Source organism: Neofelis nebulosa, chromosome 4 (genome assembly GCF_028018385.1).
Source record: "Neofelis nebulosa isolate mNeoNeb1 chromosome 4, mNeoNeb1.pri, whole genome shotgun sequence".
NCBI lineage: Eukaryota > Metazoa > Chordata > Mammalia > Carnivora > Felidae > Neofelis > Neofelis nebulosa.
In genome coordinates, this window is record NC_080785.1 from 133,695,638 (window position 1) to 133,717,379 (window position 21,742).

At 43.0% G+C, this 21,742-nt stretch overlaps 1 protein-coding gene across 13 annotated transcripts in view; it reads left to right on the forward strand.

Annotated features, from left to right (window-relative positions):
- The window catches only part of FRMD4B (FERM domain containing 4B), a 323,079-nt gene that overhangs the window by 246,526 nt on the left and 54,811 nt on the right, over positions 1–21,742 (forward strand). For 11 of the 13 annotated variants that reach the window (XM_058728806.1, XM_058728805.1, XM_058728811.1 and 8 more), the window contains 2 exons: positions 5,249–5,305; positions 6,100–6,122. In XM_058728806.1, the coding sequence (XP_058584789.1) occupies positions 5,249–5,305; positions 6,100–6,122 (80 nt within the window). Of the gene's footprint in view, positions 1–5,085; positions 5,128–5,248; positions 5,306–6,099; positions 6,123–20,061; positions 20,451–21,742 lie in introns of those variants that run through there. The other 2 variants (XM_058728815.1, XM_058728814.1) reach the window with 2 other exon arrangements.

Below are 21,742 nucleotides of genomic sequence, written 5' to 3' on the forward strand. Positions count from 1 at the left end.
TCTTTACACTCTGTTTGCTGGCTTAGTAGTAAATCAGAATGAGAGCATCTGAGCACCCAAGTCACTGTGTTTGCCAACTTTTGAGTTTTAAGCAGACTTTGAAGTCTGGCTTGGTTGAGCAGTGGATGCAGTTGACTACCCATGTCCAGAAGTCCCTTTCTCTCTATCTGTGGGCATTGATTCTCTCTGGTTCACATCTTCCCAACTTTGTCTTGAGACGCAGCAAGACCCTTGGCCCTAATTTGGAAAATCCCTGGTTGTGGCTTTGGACCAGCTTCTGTCACTTGTCCACAGAAAGATGATTGTGTTTGCATGTAAGCCAGTGGGGAAAGAAGCAGTTCTGAAAAGATTGTGATATTGGGACATCCTGCCCGGAAACAGAGATGGGTACCAGGCAGTCAAGACAAATAGATAGCCAGCACTCTGGGAAATTATGTCAATTTTTTACAAACTTATTTTAAAATCATTTCAAACTTACAGAAGAGCTGTAAGAATGGCACAAAAACGCAGTATGTCCATCAAACCAAATTCACCAGTTGTCAACATTTTGCTACATTTGCTCTCTCTCCCCCTGCCCACGGATGTGTCCTTTTTTCTGAACCAGTTAAGAGTAAGTTACGCTCTTTATCCTTACATAATTCATTGTGTATTTCCTAAGATCAAAGCCACCCTTTATAGAACCCTGTTACAATGATCACATTTAGAACATTTAACAATTGAATCTGGACTGTTGCCTAATGTACCCTCCAACTTTCCCAGGGGTGCCCTTTGTAACAACTTTTCCTCTTGATATGGGATGACACATTTCATTTGGTTGTTATGACTGCCTCGTCTCCTTTCCTTCGAAACAGTTCTTCAGCCTTTCTTTGGCATTGATCCTGTTTACATTTTTGAAGGCTATGGGCCAGATATTTTATAGGATGTCCCTCAATTTGAGTTTGTCTCACGCTTCCTCGTGATTAGATCTAGTGATGTATTTTCGGCTGCAGTACCACCCAGTGGTGTGCTAGCCAGCTAGTACCTGCTGTAAGAGCCGATTCTCACATCTCTTCCCAGCAGCGTGTCCTGTGATGTCATATCGGCAGCTTGGTAGCTACTTCAAGCTACTATTGGTAGCTTGAAATCGGCTGTGGTGGGGGTATTTGCACCATGGAAATCCACAAATGCTACAACTGAGGGATCACCCCCCCCCATTTCTGGCTGTGAAACATTTACATTTACCAGTACAGACATGTATATAAGTGACGTTATGTCCTTCTCAATGCATATTATCAGGAGGCCGGTCTGTACAGTTATTGGTAATGTCTCATCACTTCATTAAGATTGTATCTGTCAGGTTTCTCCACTGAAAAGCTACCATTTTTCCCTCTTGTAATTAAACTTCCCCAATAGAGAGATGCTTCGTGATTATATAAATACCCTGTCCTGTTTCTCACCAAACTTTCACCCAATAGTTTTTGTTTATTGAAAACTGTTACCTGAACAATCAGCAGTATGATGACTGCAAGTGCTAATTTTCCATTCCTCTCATTTCTCATATATTTATTTGTTGGTGTTCTTCAAGTTGCCTTTTTTAATAGACTTAACCCTAAAAATAGCTAGATAAATAATAATATACTTGGAAATAAGCTGGCTTCCCCCAACAGTTTGTCAAATAGTTCCAGATCCTAAGTATTTGTGAGCAAGTGATTCATGCCCATTGTTGTTGTGCAGAATAAGCTTCCATGAAGTATTACATCGATACAGATGAGTCTTCACAAGGAATTTTCCCATTCCTATTATGAGGCGTTTATGGTTAATGATAACTTACCACCCACCAGCAGTGGAGGTGGCATTTGGAGTCATTTTTCAGTCTTACCTGATTATAGTTTTTGCCAAAAGCCTACCTTTAGAAGATTCCTGGTGAGAGCTTTACGTTGGAGTCAGAAAGGTAACTAGTGGCCACAATGGACTCGAAAGAGCCTGGAGTCACCATCTGCTGTGGGGTTGGGTAGGACACTTCATGTCCCTGATTCTCAGTGCCATCATCTACAGAATAATAGCAGTCATATTTTCACTAAATGCTTTTTCAAGTTCTAAAACTTTCTTTTATTCTCTTCTCCTTGTGAATCAAAACGTATAGTTCTCATTTCATTAGCAAGATGTTTTGGTCAACTGAGCCAACAAGCCAAGGACAAAATAAAATGTCCAACATGGATCCTGAACCTAGTGACCTAGAGACTGGATCCGTAAGCCAGCTAAATTAGCCATGAGGGTAGAACACCAAGACTTGATACTGTTTCGTATTACCCTTGTGCATTCAGCCACATCATCTGACTTACTTCTCTGCTCCTCTTTGTTTATCCCTGACAGTCATGGAAACCCACTGAAGGATCCCGTTACCTATCTCTTTGAGGAGATCCCTCTCCGATGTTAGCTTGCCCAGTACCTATAAGGTTACCTCTGTTACCATGGTTATAAGTAAAAGAAATCTCCCATCCCCGGGCAGATGGCAATTTCTAAGGAGCATTTGCACTTTATGCATGAAATTCTGGAGTTCTCTAGAAGTCTTAATTAAATTTCACCATACGAAATTGCTGAGAACCAGGCAGATAGTATTAGTTTTGCTTGGTCTGTTGCTTGGTGAGCTCCATGCACAAGTTAAGTAACCTTGGCAATCAGTATTAGAACTCAAAATATGTTGCATTGTATTTCCAGAACAGTGGTTAAGAGGAAGGTGAGGTAGGGGCTGAGGTATATAAAAGAATGTAAGGCTTAGGGTTGCCTGGGTGGCTCAGTCGGTTAAGTGTCTGTCTTAAGCTCAGGTCATAATCTCACGGTTGGTGGGTTCGTGCCCCGAGTCAGCTCTGTGCTGACAGCTCAGAGCCTGGAGCCTGCTTCGGATTCTGTGTCTCCCTGTCTCTCTGCCCCTCCCCCGCTCGCACTCTGTGTCTCTCTCTCAAAAGTAAATAAACACTTTAAAAAAAATTTTTAAAGATAAAAGAATGTAAGGCTTGGACAACCATGCATTCTCCTCTCTCCCAGGAACGAGATTTTGGTAGGCCCCACCCCTGCACCCCTCCGTCACCCTCCTCCACCAGAATTGTGTTGGGGCAACTCGTATGGGTGAATAAAAGTCCACAGGTGAGTTGCCTATGTGCCTCCCCACTCTTCTGGAGCTGCCTGAGCCTGGTACTTCTCATGCTTCAGCTCCTCATTTGATCATTTTTAATATTTAATGACCCTTCTAAGGTAGAGAATTCTTTGGCAGCATTCTTAAGAGTTTCTGTCTGAGGCCTTTTTATCTGCTGAACTTCCATTTACGAAATTGAAAAGTTAGTGTCTAAAATATTGTTTGGATGACTCACCTAAGGTTCTGAAGAGGCAGAGGCGGTCATGGGGGGCCAGAGGAGTTGGTCATGGTTTTCAATAAATTTTATTTAGCTTTTGTTATTTTAATGTCCAAAATCATCCAATTTTTTTCTCTTTTGTAAGATTTTAAGACAAACTGGACTGTAAATTCGGGCATGATTTCAAACTCAAAGACAGTTTTGAGCATTCCTCCCCCCTCCCCATTACCCCCCTCCCTTTGCATGAGTTTTTTCTTTTTTTTTCTTTGAACATAAGGAATTTCAGCTTTCTAGAATTTAATCTCGATCAACACTCATCTCACCTGTTGGATTAGCTGCTTCATCATCTTTCACCAGGTTAGAAAACCACTGTCTCTCTAGCCTGAAAGACAGAGGGCAATTGATGCTTACAACCAGCCTGCCTTTTCTTTGATTTTGTAATCTGTTTCTAGAGATTATAAGCGAGCTTTGAATTCCAAGGCTCTGGACCTGTCAGGTTTTAAAGGAAAAACTTTGAAGCAAATCCATTTCCTCAGGTTTCAGAAGGGAAACTTAGATGTTACACGATGAAAATAATTTGTTTTCATTTTGTAATATAAGGGAAACACAGATAATTATCACAGCTGATATTGTAATGCCCTAGGTTTTTTGTTTCTTTATTTTATGGCTTTTAGGAGAATGATTATTATTTGTTTTTGGTTTTTTTCCTTTTTTTTTTTTTTTTGAGAACCCCAATCAAATCACTTGGAAACATGAGAGAAAAGCGTAATCCTTTCCAAAATCCTCAGTGAGCTAACTGCTCTGTAAGCCTACCTAGTGTGCGTTTACTTTAAAGCTACTTTTACTCACCATTAATGCTGTTGGTTTAACTACAAAAACTCTGCCGCCCAAATTCAACGGGTAGAAGGGAGAAATAATGAGTTCGGGTTCATTTCTAGGCTCATGAGTTCTATGATCTCAAACAATATGCACTTTCAAGTACTAATTATGTAAGACTTAAGGTTATATGGAATGGTTTTAGTGTGTGTGAATGCCCACAAGCTAGCATATCACAAATTTTTAAAAAATAAAGATCCTTCTATACCACTCATCGACTCATTGTTGCAATATATTACATGAGGCAATAATGGTGTTAATGTATATGGTCACATATTATCTAGAGGCAATATTCCCTCCACACACACTTAGGCATCTCTATCAGGCTACTGAAAAAGCATTCCTGTTTTCCAAAGTCCAGAATTCCTATATTTTTGGAGGGGGGGGGTGGATCTTAAAGGATGAAAAAATAAAATAATGGGTAAAATAATAAATTAGAGTCATCAAACTTCAATATAAAGGAACAGAATTTTAGTCTTCTCTAAGTATTTGCTGTAATCAATTCTTAAGGCTTTACATTTTATCTCTAAGTGTTTGCGTGTTAATTCAATAATGTGTCATTGATGCAGTAGTGAATTTATATTTTTAGTAATAGTTGCATTGTGGGTATACCAAAATAACCATGCAGTGACACAGAGGGTGGAAAAAAAGATCTCAGGAAAACACCAAATGAATCTAAGAAAATCTTCAGAGCTTAACAATGAACTTGTAGGGGTAAAAATAATTCGTTGGGAAGTTGTCTGAATTTTCAGCCTCAGAGTCATTTGTATTTCTTCCAGAATACTGCTCTCTGAGACAGACGCGCGCGCGCGCGCGCACACACACACACACACACACACACACACACACACACACACACTTTGTGGCTTCCCCTGACTGCTGGATGCGTCCCTCCATGCCCCCCTCCCTTTGCCTTGCAATGGTATGATCTGCGTTTGATTGTAAACTGGAGGTGCCAAGCTGTGACAGCTTCCCCAACTCAACAGCCATTTGCTACAACCTAGGGCAGCCTTGTTCAGCGATGCTTTTCTTTTCCCCAACAGGGGCAAATCGAAGCGGACAGCGAAACCATCTTCAAGTTAGCCGCACTTGTGTTACAGGTAAGAATCAGCACACTGCCTCTTGCCCGCGCCTTTTTGTTTGCTGGTTTTTGTGAACCGCCTGCAACTCTGAAACTTTCGCATGGGCCAGTTGGCTGATAGATGTTTAAGCCAGCTGGTTGTTTGCCAATGAAAAACGTGAGCCACCGTTTTCTGTTTGAGCGTCACTTGCGCAGGCTATAGTGTGATGTCGCACAGGAAAATGAAATTTAGACTGCTCTGAGGGAAAAGAATTAAGACTGTACCTCAGGAAAAGAGCTCTGGGTTACTTGGATTTGGGAAGCAGCAATTGTTAACAACAGCTGTAAGTTTCATTTAAATTGAGTAACTTTCGCCTGCATTTTCTGGAGGCAGAGTGAAAGAGCCCCTTAATTCTTAAAGGCACTAGTAGCTGAGAAATCCAACGTGTTCCATGCTTGTTTAAAAAGAGAAAACAAATAGCATGTGTTGATTTACCTACACCCTGGTTTAAAAAGTCTGCGTCCAGACTAAAAAGTGTGCTGCTCGGATAAACAAGCATGTATCACGTGATCTTAGAAACCTAAAAGAAGACCTAGTCATCTGTGCTTTTTCAGATATATCTGTCTCTTCTGTTAAGAATAAGAAATATTTCATGGGTACTAATGTTTTCTCACCAGTGCCACATTCTCCGTGGCCACAGAGAAAGCTTCCTCGTGTACATTCCTCCAAACAAAATTCAGGCACTCAAAGTGGGAAACGGGACCCAGAGTGAAATTCATTCGCTTAATCCACATACATACATATTGATCGTCTATCATTGTGTTTTATTTCAGGAAGCCAAAGGGGATTATACCAGGTAATGTTTCCTTTTCTGATATTACTATGCAAAATAACCCTAGCTGAACCGTAGCTGAATGCTGTTGCTTTAAATAACAATGGATGCAAACTCAAAAGAAAGTCGATCTCATAGCGGGAGACTGAGATCTCTTCCCTCTTCAAATAGGGACCTATTCTTTCTGTGAATGAATCCAGCAATGAAGCTTTCTTACCATTTTTCAAGCCAGAGTGACAGTGAATTGTAAACAGAAGCCCTCCAAAGTTCTAGTTTCTGTTATCTGTTAGCAAAATGAAGAAATCCGCAAAAAGCTTTGGTAGGCTGTGCTTTATTAAACTTATAATAATCCTGTGTTGGACAAAAAAAAAAAATCCTGTGTTGGAAGAGTTATAACACATGCACAAAAAGATAAACTCTATCAGCTGCTTAGTTAAGGGATTAATAGGGGTTTTCTTTTTGCAGCTGCCCTGAAGGGGCCTCACCCTTCATACACTTGACCTAACAGTTGTATTGTCGCCACGGGGACACTTACTGGTTCTAACTGCCTAGCTGGCCACCTCATCAGAGTATTTGTATTTGAATTCATGCTCTACCTGCTCCTTTCTGTCCTTTTCACGCAGTAGCTGTAGTTGGAGAAGCAGAAACGGTTAAAGGCGAAAGCAGGGCCTCCAATTAGGAACAGACCACAGGCCAATGACCCATCGAAAGCCTCACCTCTTCCACGTTAATGTTCCACTCCTGGTAAACTTTACCCGTAGATTATTTACAGATCACCTAGTACTCGTTCCCAGCCAAGGTTTTGAATAGTATGCTCCTTAAGGGACTGCTTACGGAACAATGCCTTCCAAGCTTGAAAACCTCCAGTCACGGAGTACTCCTTCACCTCAGAACCTCCAAGTCTGCCTGTTCAGTTTGGGAAAAAGACTGAGGAGTCCACTTAACAGGCCATGATCCGTTCACCACATTCGTTAACTTTGTTTTGCACCGTGTTACTTTTTTCTTTTTTTAATTTGTGTTCAAGTTAGGAAAAACGCTTTGGAAAAAAACAGGAAGACCTATAAATGCCAATTTTGTTTTTAATTAAAAGGAAATGTTGGGATACGAGGAGGATAAATTAGTTTCTAGATCCTTGACATGACGCTGCTGGGTTCTCCGCGCTTGGCTTTCTTGGAGAAGCCCTATTCCCTAGGAGGATCAGACATGTGAGGAATGTCAGTCATCATGTTAGGGGGTGAGTCTGAAGTTGATTGATAAATGAGGGCTTTAGGGCCAGAAGCTCACTCTGTAGTCTGTGAACTGCTAACCCTTCCTTCCCCATTTTCTGCCTGCCAGGCATGTGATGGACACTCTCTGAGCCTCATTTCCTCATCAGGAAGATGCTACCTGCCCCCTAGATTAGCAGCTGTAGATTGGGAGATCAAATGTATGTAAACATTGCCCGGGGCAGTTTCTGGCATGGAGTAAGCTCTCTGTACACTTTGGCTATTATTATCAATTATTCTAGTGTCATCATTGCCTTCCTCATTATCATCATCCTGTCCTGTCTCTTGGCAACCTGGGAAGAGACTTTTGGGACCAAGGTGGTTTTGAACAAGCTGAATCGCATTTCACGTATTAAGGGGAAGAACAGAAGAGACAGGCTGATGTCACAAACTTCCTTAGGGAAGATCTCTTGCCTAGGACTGAAAGTCCTTTGGTAGTAAGTCTAGACCTTTTAGCCCTAAGACTTCAAGGTTGGTGAGTTAGTTGCTCCAAGCCCGAACCAATCCTCCTTTTTAACTTTGCTCTGTGCCTGCTGGTTTCCTGAGTGATTACTAGGCTGATGAACTGGAGGACACTGTTCTGAACTTGTCTGACCCACACTGAGGAGTAGAAGGAATGGGAGACCGGCCACCAAGGAACTAGCAACATGACCCTAAGTGAGCCACTTGTCCTTTCGGGGCCTCGGCTTCCTCATCTGTAAATTGGGATTAATGAAAGTAGTGACTTGGCAGGATGGTTTTTGAGGAGATGAATGGTGTGGAACAACTTTGCAAGTACAGATTGTTTTGCAAGCAAGCATTAGTGATTGCTGACCAAGGTAAAGGAAAGAATAAGGTACTGTGAACTGTTGACATTGGGTTTATAGTGAGGCAGAATTGTGATTCCTTGCTACCACCCACCCCCTCCCTGTGATGTGATTGTTCCTCCTCTGAGTGGAGAGAATATATTTTTCCTCCAAAGTTTTGTTATAAAACTAATTTAAGACAATCAGGCAAAATTAAGTACCTCAAGGCAATGTTGTATATGGGTTAAAGCAAAGACATAGAATCAGACAGACTTACTCAGATGCCAACGTCTGCTACTTACTCCCTGTGTAATTTTGAGCAGGTTATTTAAAGTGCCCAGGCCTCAACTTCCTCATCTGCAAAATGGAACTTATATTAATAGTATACACCCTGTAGCATTGCTATGAGAATGAAATGAATTAATATTTGCAAAATGCTTCGAATAGTTCCTTCCGTCCCCCCTGTTGCTTCAAATATGAATTTTTTGGTATATAAATTGTGCTGTGGTGAACATCTTGGTGTAGTTGGGAGGTGGTTATCTGTGATTATTTTCTTACAGGATATTTCTCAGGTCGAAACAGGCAGAGGGATGTTCCTTAAAAAGGCAGAGTACAACGTGCTAAAATGGAGTTTGCACATTCTTGATCACTAAATTAAAATTATACAAAGTTTATAGCTTTATCCAGTAACATCGACTGAATGCCTAAAATGCGTCAGCCCCAGTCTAGGCACTGAGGACACAATGACACATAGGTGCGGGCATCTCATTCCAGGGAACTTGGCCTTCTGTCAAGGGCTACCTCGAGGGCCATGCTGAATCCCGCGTTTCTGTTGGTTTACATGTGGGTGGCTGTAGCTCTTGGCTTTTAGAACTAAACTGAGTTTACTCATTGAGGTTTGAACCTCCAAAAATGTCACTGAGGAAGTTCCAAGACCAGAGCGATGTGGCTTTCTCAATTTAAAAAGTGATTGAACACCTACTTCTTTTTTTTAACTTTATTTATGTATTTTGAGACAGAGAGACGGAGAGAGAGAGAGAGAGAGAGAAAGAATCCCAAGCAGGCTCCACACTGTCAGCACAGAGCCCCACATGGGCCTGGATCCCGTGAACCGTGAAATCATGACCTGAGAGAAACCGAGAGTCAGACACTTAGCCAACTGAGCCACCCACGTGCCTGGAAACTCCTATTTAATGCTGCTCTGGCCCACCCACTCCTTGTGAATTATCTCCGGCTGTCTCAAATTCAGCATTTCCGAAGCTGAACCCACCAGGATCCCAGCCCCCCAAAGCAGCGCCTCTTCCCTGTCTCCCTATGTATGACATCACCTTTCTCTCTTGAATCATCGCTGAGGATTTCCCCTTCTCCCTCCCACCTATTTCCTCCGGTCAGTCAACTCCTTTCTCTTCCTCTATCAGAGTGCTTGCTTTCTCAGCCCTCATTCCCCTCCGCTCAACCCGACTGGAGAGCTCTGTGTGTATAGTTTGAGTGCTTTCGATGACATTATTTTCAAAGTCCACGCGTGATTTTATTCAGTCCCCACCACAAATGTTATTGCCATTTAACAAATTAATAGATGGAAAATCAGGCCCAAGGGAACAATGTCCCAGAGCCAGTGATCTCCTGGGTCTTTTCTGATTCCATCACCCACAACCACCCACAACAGACCCTAGTTATCTTCCCTAGACCTTAATGGGATCATCATTTTCACCTTCTAAGAATCTCTCGGGTTCCCATTGCAGAGACCCTCCAACACCCTAAACTGGCCTCGAGGCTCTACTTAGTCTATATGATGTACTTAAATTTCCTATACTCTGCCTTTCATATCTGTTCATGCCTCTCTTCTCCTTCCTCCACATACTCTGTACTATCGCCCCTGCGTGGCTTTGCTCAAACTCTTCTTCTGGAATGCCTTTAAAAAACAACAATCCTCCCCTTCTTATTTAGCTTCCTGCCATGCTTCCTTAAGAGTATTTTAAGTGAACATTATCATAACCAGTAGGAAACCTTGCTCCCTGAAAGTTAATTAAAATAGTAGAGGGGAGGGTGGACTTTCATTCTCTTTAAATAGGTGACAGTCTGAATTCCCAAGTCAGCCTTTAAGCTGCAAAGATAACAAGCTGCTTGGGTAACAGAACACAGACAAACGCAGAGAATTCCTGAAAGCTGACAAGGCTCAAGGCTTTATCACTGAGCCAGCCACAAATGAGTTTATAAAAGCAAAGCCTTTTTTTTCCCCCTTTTTTCTTAAGATCCTGAAAGGTGGAAGTTACCGAATAACCATGTGATTAGGGCACTTCTGCTTGTAAGAAAAAGTGAGTGACTACAATTTGCAATTCAGTGCTGGGTCAGAATGAGAGTACATTGTCACCCAGCTTCAAATGGGAAGGAATAATTCACAACTTACAGCTGTGCTCCAAAAAAAAAAAAAAAAAAAAAAAAAAAAAAATGCAGCTATTTCCCATGGGAAAGGAGCTTTTGTGGAGTCCCTAAGAGTAGTTAATGAGGGAGGGGAGAAAAAATCAAAGACTTTAAAGTACTTTCCGGCCTCGGTCCTATATCTCTAGAGCACTTAAAAGCTCTAAAATTTTCTTCCGTTTCCAGAACCTGTAACATCAGTTACAATAATAAAAATAGCAGCTCCCGTGGGCTTGGTGCTGTGCCCAATGCTTACATCAATGGGGAGGCAGTCGTGAAAACAGGAGCTCTGGAATGTAACTGCTTGGGTTCAAATCCGGGCCCAGACCCTTGGTGTAGAACTGTGGCTAGCTAACCTCTCTGGAACCCGGTTTCTGGGTTCAGGGTCTCCGTAAATGTTACATGGCATTGTTATTGTTCCTAATATACATCACATCAACCCTGTGATGATAGGCAGCTGTTAGTATCCCCATTTTACAGATGGGAAAGCTGAGACTTGGAGTAAGCAAGTGGCTTACTGTCTAGGTCGCATAGCTAGAGAGTGACAGAATTAGGACTCCAGGGCTCCTGCTCTTTACCGCCGTCAGGAGTTTCCCGTTTTGGATTCCAACACAAACTGTAAGAATCATTACCTTTCTTGCTGGCAGAATGAAGAAGACTGACTGGACAGAAATTGAATATTTCTGTCTTGTTTTGGGCAAGGGCTGTCCTGAATCAGCAAAAGGCTTTTGTGAAGAAAAACTGTCAAGAAGCAGCTTTTCTCTCTCCCTGTGAAATGACTGTCTTTTCAAGTTTGACCTAAAGATATAGACAAGTCCTTCTGAATATCAGTTCAGTGCTTTAATGCTTCATTTTTAATGATTTGTAAATACATCTAAGTGTTTGGTGGTTTTACATGTTTTACAAACATTAATTCATTAATCATCTTCACCCTGTGAACTTGGTATAATATTATCCCCATACTACAAACGAGATTAAGAAATTCTGTGCAGCATTATATTTATATTACCATATTATGGTTTCATGTTTCCCAATGACTTGGCCAGATGTTAAGAGTTATGATGAATAAACAAACAAGGTAACAACACGTAGGGAATCATGGACAAATGATTGGGAAATACCTGGTCAAGAGTTAAACAAAATTCAAGTTCTTTTTGGTAAGTTTCCCATCTGCTCATGTCTATAGCGAATCTCCTAGAAGAAAACATGTAAACAGTGTTTCCTACACTTGTTTGTCCCTGACGTATGAGCCTCTTGTTCAATGTTCTCTGGACCTCACCTTGTTAAGTGTGGGTTCATTTATTTGCTGAAAACTCAGTATTAAAATGCCTTTAAAAGATAAGCAATTTGGGGAAGTCTGTTCTTTGTACTTCCTGCCAGATTCATTACTACCCTAGATTTTAATTCCATTAACTCTTAGGCAGGATAAACATTCAGCAAGTTCTGAACTTGCTTTTTCCGAAGAGCTCTGAATTTGGAAAAAATCAGCCATCCCACACAATGGGCACTTTTTCATCTCTTCTAAGCACAGGATGTTAGAGCTGCCCAATACCAGGCATTTGAACGCTCATCTTATAGCTGATGAACTAAGGAGTGACATATCCATGACAATTCAGGTAGACAAGACCAGACCTGCAGTCTGTGTACCCCAACTGTCTCAGATTTACCGTTTTCACTTCCATCTATATAAGCAGATCTATGTGCATCCCTGCTGCCCCTGCTGGAAGGCAGTGAGGGACGGCAGGCAGTGGACTCTACCCTGGTAAGTGGTGTTATCAGCGCAGTAGCCCCGAGTCTAATATTAGTCACTCGAGGAGACAGTTTAAGAGTGAGAAGGCAGGAAGTGAGCTCTCGATCATCGGGCCCTTGGATGCCTTGCCTTTTTCTCATCGTTCCACTCCATTCATTTGTGTAGATTAAATACCTAACATATATGAGGAGCTGGACCAACCAAGGGCTGTGATGGAAGCAGACTGTATTTCCTGTCTCCTTTGTAGGAGACGCTGGGGAAAGGCATGCACTCTGGAGTCAGAGAGGCCGGTGTGAGTGTGAGGCAAGCCCTCCCAATCTGCAGCTGGCATGACCTCCTGAATCTAAGGTCCTTTTTCTTTAAGAGGTTTGTTTTGTGGAGTAAATGAGATAATGTAGCTTTCAGGGTGCCTGGTACAGAATGGAGATGTTGTAGTACTTGGGAGCTGGCTTCCACTTTCCCCTGAGTCCCATCAATTATAGTGAGGTGTAGGTGGTTTTTGTGGCCTTTTTTTTTTTTTTAAAAAACCATCTTAGCAGTTATTAAGTGCACAGTTTAGTGGTGCACATTGTTGTGCAGCCATCCCCACCATCTGCCTCCAGAATTTTTCTTCCTGCAAAACTAAAATTCTGTACCCATTAAATAGTAACACACGTGCTCCCCTCCACCAGCCCTGGGTACCCACCATTCCACTTTCTGTCTCTGTGAATTTGCCTGTTCTGGGCACCTCATGCAGTATTTGTCTTCTAGTGACTGGCTTATTTTACTTACCATCATGTCCTTACGGATCTCATCTATGTTGTACCGTGAGCCCGAATTTCTTCTATTTTAAGGCTGAATAATATCCCATTGGGTGTATAGACCACATTTTGTTTATCTGCTCATCCATGGATGGACACTCAGTTTACTTCCAATTTTTTATTCTTATGAATAATTCTGGATGGACACACGTATGCAAATATCTTTTTGAGACCCCGATTCCAATTATTCTGGGAAGAGAGATGCATTTTTTTAAGAAGAGTCCCTGGCTTCTAGGTACTTGATTATATTCCACCATTCATTGGGGTAGGATGAGATGAGCTAAGAATAGGAATTTAGGACAGAGCTCAGATTCTTATTGTAAATCATCAGGTCTTACTTAGCAAAATTTATGCTTAAGGAGTCTAGCATTTATATTAAAAATATTGTTGTAGATGAACGTCTATTGACATGGAAAGATCATTACAATATACAAAGTGGAAAATAAAACAGAAGTATATATATTATCCCTTTAAAAAAACACAAAAAATGTGTGCCAGGATATTCAAACATGCAATACATGCTTGAAAACCGGTGTGTAAGTTACAGTATAGTGCAGTATCCTCTGAATTTTTTTTTGTTCATACAGCACATTCATTCCCAATGTAAGCATATGTTTTATTTATTTATCTATTTGTAACAGTTACATGCATGTGGAACCATACCAACATCCTATTCAGAATAAAATATTTACAAAAGAAAAATGTGTGGCAAGGCATGAGCCAGCTTAACGAGTTCAAAGAAATAGATACAAATAAATACCATTAGAAGTCTTACTATTTTCTTTTTGTACAGCCACATACCTCTCCACCATAGAGACTACAAGAGAGTGTATTCTTTTTTTATTATTAAAAACACTTTTTAAGTTTATTTATTTTGAGAGGGAAGGATAGGTGGGGGAGGGGCAGAGAGAGAGAGAGGGAGGGAGAGAAAGAGAGGATCCCAAGCAGGCTCCGCAATGTCAACACAGAGCCCGATGGCAGGGCTCGAACCTACAAGCCACGAGATCATGACCTGAGCTAAAGCCAAGAGTCAGATGTTTAACTGGCTGAGCCACCCAGGCACCCTGAGAGTGGATTCTGAAGTTAGGCAGAGCTGAGTTCTAGATTCCACCTCTCACTGGTGGACAGTCTTAACTAAGGTACTGAACATCTCTAAAACTCAGTTTCCTTATCTGTAAAGGGATAATTATGGTTCTTTAAAAAAAAAAAATTTATTAAGGTATGATTGACATGTAACATTAGTTTCAGGTGCAGCAATCTACATGATGATTAGACATTGTATATAGTGTGCAGGGATCACCACAATAAATCTCCTTAACACCCATCGCCAGATGTAGTTGTGACTTTTTTTTTTTTTCTGGTGATGAGGACATTTAAGATCTCTCTTAGCAACGTTCAAATATGCAGTACAGTATGACCGTGTTTTTTTGCACACTGCCTGGATAAAGGTAGGGGCAGAAAAAAATTAAGCTATTGTTAATGTTTGTCATGACTTAACAATTGTCTCAGGACGGTGGGAGGAAAAATGTTGCTAATTTTCCTTCTTTGCATGTCAGTGTGTTTTCATCGATCAGCCTCCAACACTTTTGGAGCCTCAACAGCTTTTGTCAGAGTTGTTTTAGACGCCATTTTGTATTTTAAAAACGTCGAAGTTCCACACAGTCACGTCCACCTCTTGGGCACCGCGTCCTCTTTCAGAATGAATGTAAGATCGGTGGCTTACCGATCTTTGCCTAACGCAAACTTCCCAAACCAAGGCTTCAGCTTCTCCCTGCCACCCAGAGCCGGGAGCCCATGACTCTCCGCAGCAGCGTGTGGGAGGCCCTGTCCAAAACCCGCTGGCACCCAGAGGCTCTGTCAACAAGCTCATTCAGTTTGGGCACAGGCGTCCGAGGCTGGGCAGGCGGAAAGGAAGCAATTAAGACAATGGAAACCTACCGGGGGGAAAAAGCTGTTGGCAGGGTGGACTTCATGGGTGTGTGACCTGTGCAGTCACATGGGGCCCCTGGCTCAGCGGGGCCCCAAGCTTGGTTGATGCTCTTCTGTCCCCATTTTGAAATTGGTAATGATTTTTTTAACAAGGGGCTCCACGTTTTCATTTGTCACAGGGTCTTGCAAACTGTGTGGCTGGTGCCAGTGGTGAGGCCTGGATGTTGAATAGATTATTGAAAGAAGGTGCCTCTTCTGGTGTCTAAACAGGTCCTCCAATGAGAAAGGTGGAACCACACAGAATTCTACAAATCGGCTTTTTTTTTTTTTTTTTTTTTTTTTTTGCGTATGTGTGGAAGGTCTTAGCCCTTTCTTTTCTTTTTTTAATGTTTTTTAATGTTTGTTTATTTTTTGAGAGAGAGACAGAGACAGATGGCGAGTGGGGGGAGGAGCAGAGAGAGAGGGAGACACAGAATCCAAAGCCAGATCCAGGCTGTGAGCTGTCAACACAGCCGGACGCGGGGCTTGACTTCACCAACCACGAGATCTTGACCTGAGCCGAAGTGGGACGCTTAACTGACTGAGCCACCCAGGCACCCCTTGCCTTGCCCATTCTGATTCCATTTTGCATGATCTCCCAGGTCTGAAGCACGAGGTGTAACATAACCTCTACCTCATGGGGCTCCTGTGAAAATGAACAGACGTAATGCACGAAAAGGGGTTTAAAGCAGTGCTTGGTGCCTGGAATACTCATTTCTAAAAGCTTCCTGAATACTCATGCCCTTAATCTTTGTATCAATTCCAAGAGCTGGCTATGATTATTATCCGCATTTTACAGCTGAGGCCCAGAGAAGTTGAGTTAACTTGCCCAAGTCACACAGCTGGTAAGATGTGGAGCTGAGATTAGAACTGAGGCCATCGGATGGCAGAGCTCATGCCCTCACTTCACCGTCATGCACATTGCTTTTACCATCATCTATCTACTAGGTCCCAGGCACTCTTACGTTCTTTGTATCATTTTGTCCTCAAATGGTAGCTACTGAGATGCTCATTCTGCAGATTTGCAGGCTGAGGCTGGCAACCAAGGTCCCATATCTTGCACACCTGGAATTTGGATCTGAAACCTCATTCTCTGAATTTCCACTCTGCCTTTCCTCTGGATAACTCCTCAAAAGTGAATCGAAAGGATGTTTGATGAGATGTTTGATGTTTGATGAGATGCATTTAGGCCGCGGGGCAACTCCTAGAGCTAGAGGCGAGACGACTTTGCATGGCCTGTTTCTGGCAGCAATGTCTCGTCCTCTACGCTGGCGTAGGCCCTGGGGTCTTGCTGGGTCCCCTTCCCAGTTCCATCCTGAGGAGCTAGGTGTGCTCCTGGAAGTCTCACCTCTTTATTTCTCAGTTTTTCCATCTGTAAATGGGGGTGGTAATCCTATTTGTGGAAGAGGATTCTTGAGTGGATTATGGTTATATGCTGAGTTGAGTGCCTGGCGTGTTTTAAGTATATTTCCGACTGTAAAAGCTGTTTTGCTGTAGCTTTTAGAAAAGAAAGGTATTGCCATTGTTTGAATAGAAGCAAATATTTTTGTCTGTTTTGACAGTTCTTAGCAGTTCACAGAACTCATTCTCAGACTATTATCTCGTTTGGACTTTTAAAAAAGTTTTTCTGGGGCGCCTGGGTGGCGCAGTCGGTTAAGCGTCTGACTTCAGCCAGGTCACGATCTCGCGGTCCGTGAGTTCGAGCCCCGCGTCAGGCTCTGGGCTGATGGCTCAGAGCCTGGAGCCTGTTTCCGATTCTGTGTCTCCCTCTCTCTCTGCCCCTCCCCCGTTCATGCTCTGTCTCTGTCCCAAAAATAAATAAAAAACGTTGAAAAAAAAAATTTTTTTTTAAATAAAAAAAAAAAAAAGTTTTTCTAAATGCCTGTACAGTCTTGTTCGGACTTTAAAATGACCCTGTGAGGGGCACCTGGGTGGCTCAGTCAGTTAAGCGTCCGACTTTGGCTCAGGTCATGATCTCATGGTTCGTGAGTTCAAGCCCTGCATACAGCTCAGTGCCTGGAGCCTGCTTCAGATTCTGTGTCTCCCTCTCTCTCTGCACCTCCCCCCACCCCACCACTCACATTCTATCTCCCTCCCTCTCTCTCAAAAAATAAATAAGCATTAAAATTTTTTTCTTAAATGACCCTGTGAGGAAAGGGCTTTCATGTCTGTTTTATAGAAAACTAAGCCCTGATTCACCAGCTACGGGCAGAATCAGGCTAGGAATCCAGGCATTTGTATTTCACAGCTTCAGTATTTTGCATTTCAGAACAGTTTGCTTTGGACAGTTTTAAGACTTGATGCAAGTAAACGAAAATAAAAGACCCGAAGTTCCACCTTTATATAACTTAGACGGCTGCTAACACCACAGTGAGGATCAACCCCGTGCCAGGAGGGATCCGGGCCTTTGCACCATCTCTGCTACTTGGTACTAATATGAAACCCAGTCTTGCCTGGGCCTTTCAGATAGCAGCTAAGACATCTGCGTATTTGGGGTTCAGTAGGAATAGAAAGTAGCATGACAGGTGCTTCTCTCCCCGAAGGGCAAGCCATTCAGAGTCGGCCTGAACTAAGGGATGGCATTTTGAGGAATGACTTCCACATCCCCTCACTGATACACAGTTCAGTGCCTTTGCATTTGGCTCAAGAAGCACTGAGTAAAAACACAACACATACTCAGTCTTATTATCTATTCAAATGGCTGATGTGGTTAAGTCCACTTTTGGCGTGATCAGGAAGGACACACTGAGTCACACATCTAGGACGAAGGGATAAATTTGTGGGGCTTCAAGCTGACCGTAAATAATTTTCACTTGCCTCGTAGGCAGTTTCCCAGGAGAGGAACAGATTTCTTTGTCTTTACCGTCTTTATAGAAAACATGATTTGTATTGATGATTTTTCTTCCACGTGCCTTTTTTTCTAACTCAAGATTTGTATGAGAGATTGTTTTGAAAACTTACAGCAAAATATACTGACATAAAATTTACCATTCTTAACCACTTTTAAGTGTGTAGTTCAGAAGTGTACAATATATTCTCATTGTTACGCAACCGATCTCCAGAACTCTTCATCTTAGCAAAACTGAAAGCCTATGGCCATTAAATACCCTGCCCCATCACCCCTACCCCAGCTCCTGACAACCACCATTCTACCTTCTGTCCCTATGAATTCGTGAAATATTTTTATGTTGCTATGTTTACAGATTTTCACCTTAACCTGCTTCTCAGCCTGAGTCCTTCTTACGAATTTTCTTTCTTCTGAAAGAGTAGATGTTTCAAAGTAGACATGATTAGAATCCTCAGTGAGCTGGCTAATGTTTAGAAAAATCTCTCATCACATTTTCATTATTATCAGAAATTCTTTTGACTTAAAAAAATAGTTTGATAGTTGATCACTATCAAGCATGCAGATGGACGGAGTTAATTTGCCCTGTGTTACAAGTTAGGCCATGGACAAAAATCTAATGGAGAAAGAATTCAAGCTGAAATGATACTGTGTTTCTCACCAAGCAGATTCCTTGCATCTTGGGTATAGCACTGAGATAAGGAAGGTCCGATACAAATTCTGTGGACTGGTCATGATGTGGGAAGAGCAAGATTCAAAGCTGAACTTGAACCAGTTATAGTGGACACTGCTGAACTAATCCTAAAACTACTTACAACTTGGGACTTGGCAAGGTGCTTCCATAGTTTTCTCCCCGTGTTGTTTATTACCAACCCTTAAGGGTTGGCAGGTTTAGCAAATAAAAATAGAGGATGCCTGCTTAAATTTGAATTTTAGATAGATCATGAATATTATTTTTATTCCATTATACTTAACATACAGTGTTATATATTAGTTTCAGGTGTACCTTATAGTGCTTCAACAAGGAATAATTTTTTTTTAGTAGAAGTGTGTCCTGAGTATTTAATCTGGCAACTCTAACCTAGACCACCCACTGGGGATTCTTCTTGGTGGTAATAATCCACCCCTAGCCTGGTCTGAGCACGGGGGTGGGGGGGTGGGGGGTGGGGGGGGTGGATAAAGAGTTCAGTAAGCTCTCCAGTCACTGTCAGAAATGAAAGAACACAAGAACACGTTTACTGAACGTAGGCAGGTGCCGTCACAGCATTCTGCTGACAGACAGGACACCGTCCCTATTTTTATAATAAGGAAGCCAAGGCTTACAAAGTTAGTTTATCTGAGACCACAGAAGGCCTACAGAGCACAGAGACCTGGGACTGAATTCAGTTCTCAGACCAAACCTTATTATTGCACATCACAGGTGGAGACCCAGCTGCTTGGTTGGTTGGTCTGTTGATGTTTCTAAGCAGAAGCTTTGCAGTCGCCTGCATCCAAGTCCTGGCTGCCTCTGTGCAAGTTCTGGCGGTGGGAGCAGCCAGGTGATTTTTTTTGAAGATTTTTTATTTATTTTCAGAAGGCGGGGGGTGGGGGGGGGTGGGGAGAGAATCTCAAGCAGGCTCCGAGCTCTCAGCATGGAGCCTCATGTTGGGCTCAAACTCCCAAACTGTGAGATCACAACCTGAGCCAAACAAACCCAGTGAGCCACCCAGGCACTCCACTAGGTGACTTTTCTAAACCTCAGTTCCCTTATCTATGAATTGGAAATAGTGCCTATGTCTAGGTTTGCTAAGAGGCTTCAGTGAGTTCCTCTAAGTAAAATGCCAAGCCCTTGTCTGCCACACTGAACTACCCAGGACAGTCCCCTTTAAAACCAGTTTCTTTTATTGTCCTGCTAAGGAGCTGAGAGGTCCGAGGGAGCTGGAGATCAGAGGCGGCCTGGAAATGCATGTTCACACCTGAACCCCAGTGAAAGGGCTTCATTTGCTCAATGACGAAGGGGGGGGGCACCCCTTTCCCCGGAAGCAGTGGGGACTCTGGAGCTTCAGCGGGAGGCCTGGAAGATGACTTCTGTAAGGCTCTCAGTGATTTGGCTGGAGGTGTGATCCAGAAACATTTAGAGGGGGTGGGGGTGGGGGGAAATTCCAAGAATGGAAAGACCCTGTGACCTGGGAGGGGAGCGGTCGAGGTCTGGACCAGCCTGCCTGGCTTTTCCGGCCCCTCCCCGCTTCCACCACAGCTTTCCAGTCCCCTCCTGCGCCTCCTCCCCTCCTTCCCCGTCCGCGTCCCGGACCTGGAGTCCCCGGGGCCAGCTCCCCCGCTGCCGGCGCTCGAGACGTAGCGCCACCTCCCTGCGGGGCCCTCGGTTAAGTCTTCAGACCTCCGTGCGCCGGTTTCCCGTCTGGGATCTCAGCGTTTGGACCCAAGAAGCTGAGCTCGCCCCTCCGGCCGGCTGCGGTTTGGTCTGGAGGGGTGGAAGGCAAGGAGAGCGCTTCGTCGTAGCTACTGGAAATCACCTCGGTCTGTAAGCAGTTTTTCTGTCCTAATTATTTGCAGTGGTGACATTAGACAATTGACGGAGTTGCAGCCTAGCTTTCTGCCCTTGCAGACAATTGACTATGAATGAACGCGTCTAGGTGTTTCCCACTTTCTCCATCCCGTCCCAGGACTTGGACTCCTGTAACAGAGATAACTGGTCGGGAGCAGAGAGCTTACTATGAAATTTTGAGGCAGTAGCAAAAAAAATGGGGCACCAGGAATACTTTGTGGGGTTGAAGGAGCCTTTGTTGAGGTGGAGAGCTTCTTTTCTGAAGTGAGGTTCAGGTGAGTTTGGATGTAAAATTCTGCTGAAAATGACTGGGGTCTGATTCTGTAGCTTTTTAAGAAAAAGAAAATTTTTTAATGAAATTTGCTATCTTTGCTGTTAGGGGACAACTGTGGACTGAGGGTTGTTTTGGTTTGGTTCAAGAAACAGGAATATGTGTTTTGTTATCTGTGTTCAGATCTCTCGTGCAGTTTAATTCAGCCTTTGGCTAATCCGGATTAATCTAACTTTAAAAAGCCACCTGTCCTCCCCCAAGAAACTGTCATAGAACCAGTCAGTGGCCACCATGTTTATAAATTGCAAAACCCCAAGTTAAGCTGATGAGTCTTTCCTTCCTCAACTACCCTTTCCCCATTTTCTGACCCTTCTCTTTAGAATCTGGAGGAGTTAGGCAAAGAGGGTAAAGCACAGGTTTGGAGTCACATCTGCTACTTTCTTACTGTGCCAGTTTATTTTTTTTTTATTTTTTTTAATGTTTTTATTTTTATTTTTGAGACAGAGACAGAGCATGAATGGGGGAGGGGCAGAGAGAGAGGGAGACACAGAATCGGAAGCAGGCTCCAGGCTCTGAGCCATCAGCCCAGAGCCCGACGTGGGGCTCGAACTCATGGACCACAAGATCGTGACCTGAGCCGAAGTCGGACGCTTTACTGACTGAGCCACCCAGGCGCCCCCTTACTGTGCCAGTTTAAATTAATCTGTCTAAAATCTCAGTTTTCACATCTGTGAAATGGGGGAGCTGGTGATAACAGCATAATACACCTGTAGGGAAAGGTTTTCACCCAGACTCTGCCATCTAATAATGCTCAGTCAGTGCGAAACTGTTATTCGAAGCATTTCTTTTGGGGACTAAATGACATGCTCACCTGGCATCACTGCTGGGTCAGCCACCCAGAGTCTCCAAACTAAGGTCCTAGAATGTCCTCATACTCCTGAACCTTCTTTTCTGTTTTAAATGATTGATTACTGTCTCTTTTTTGAAAATCTCTTTG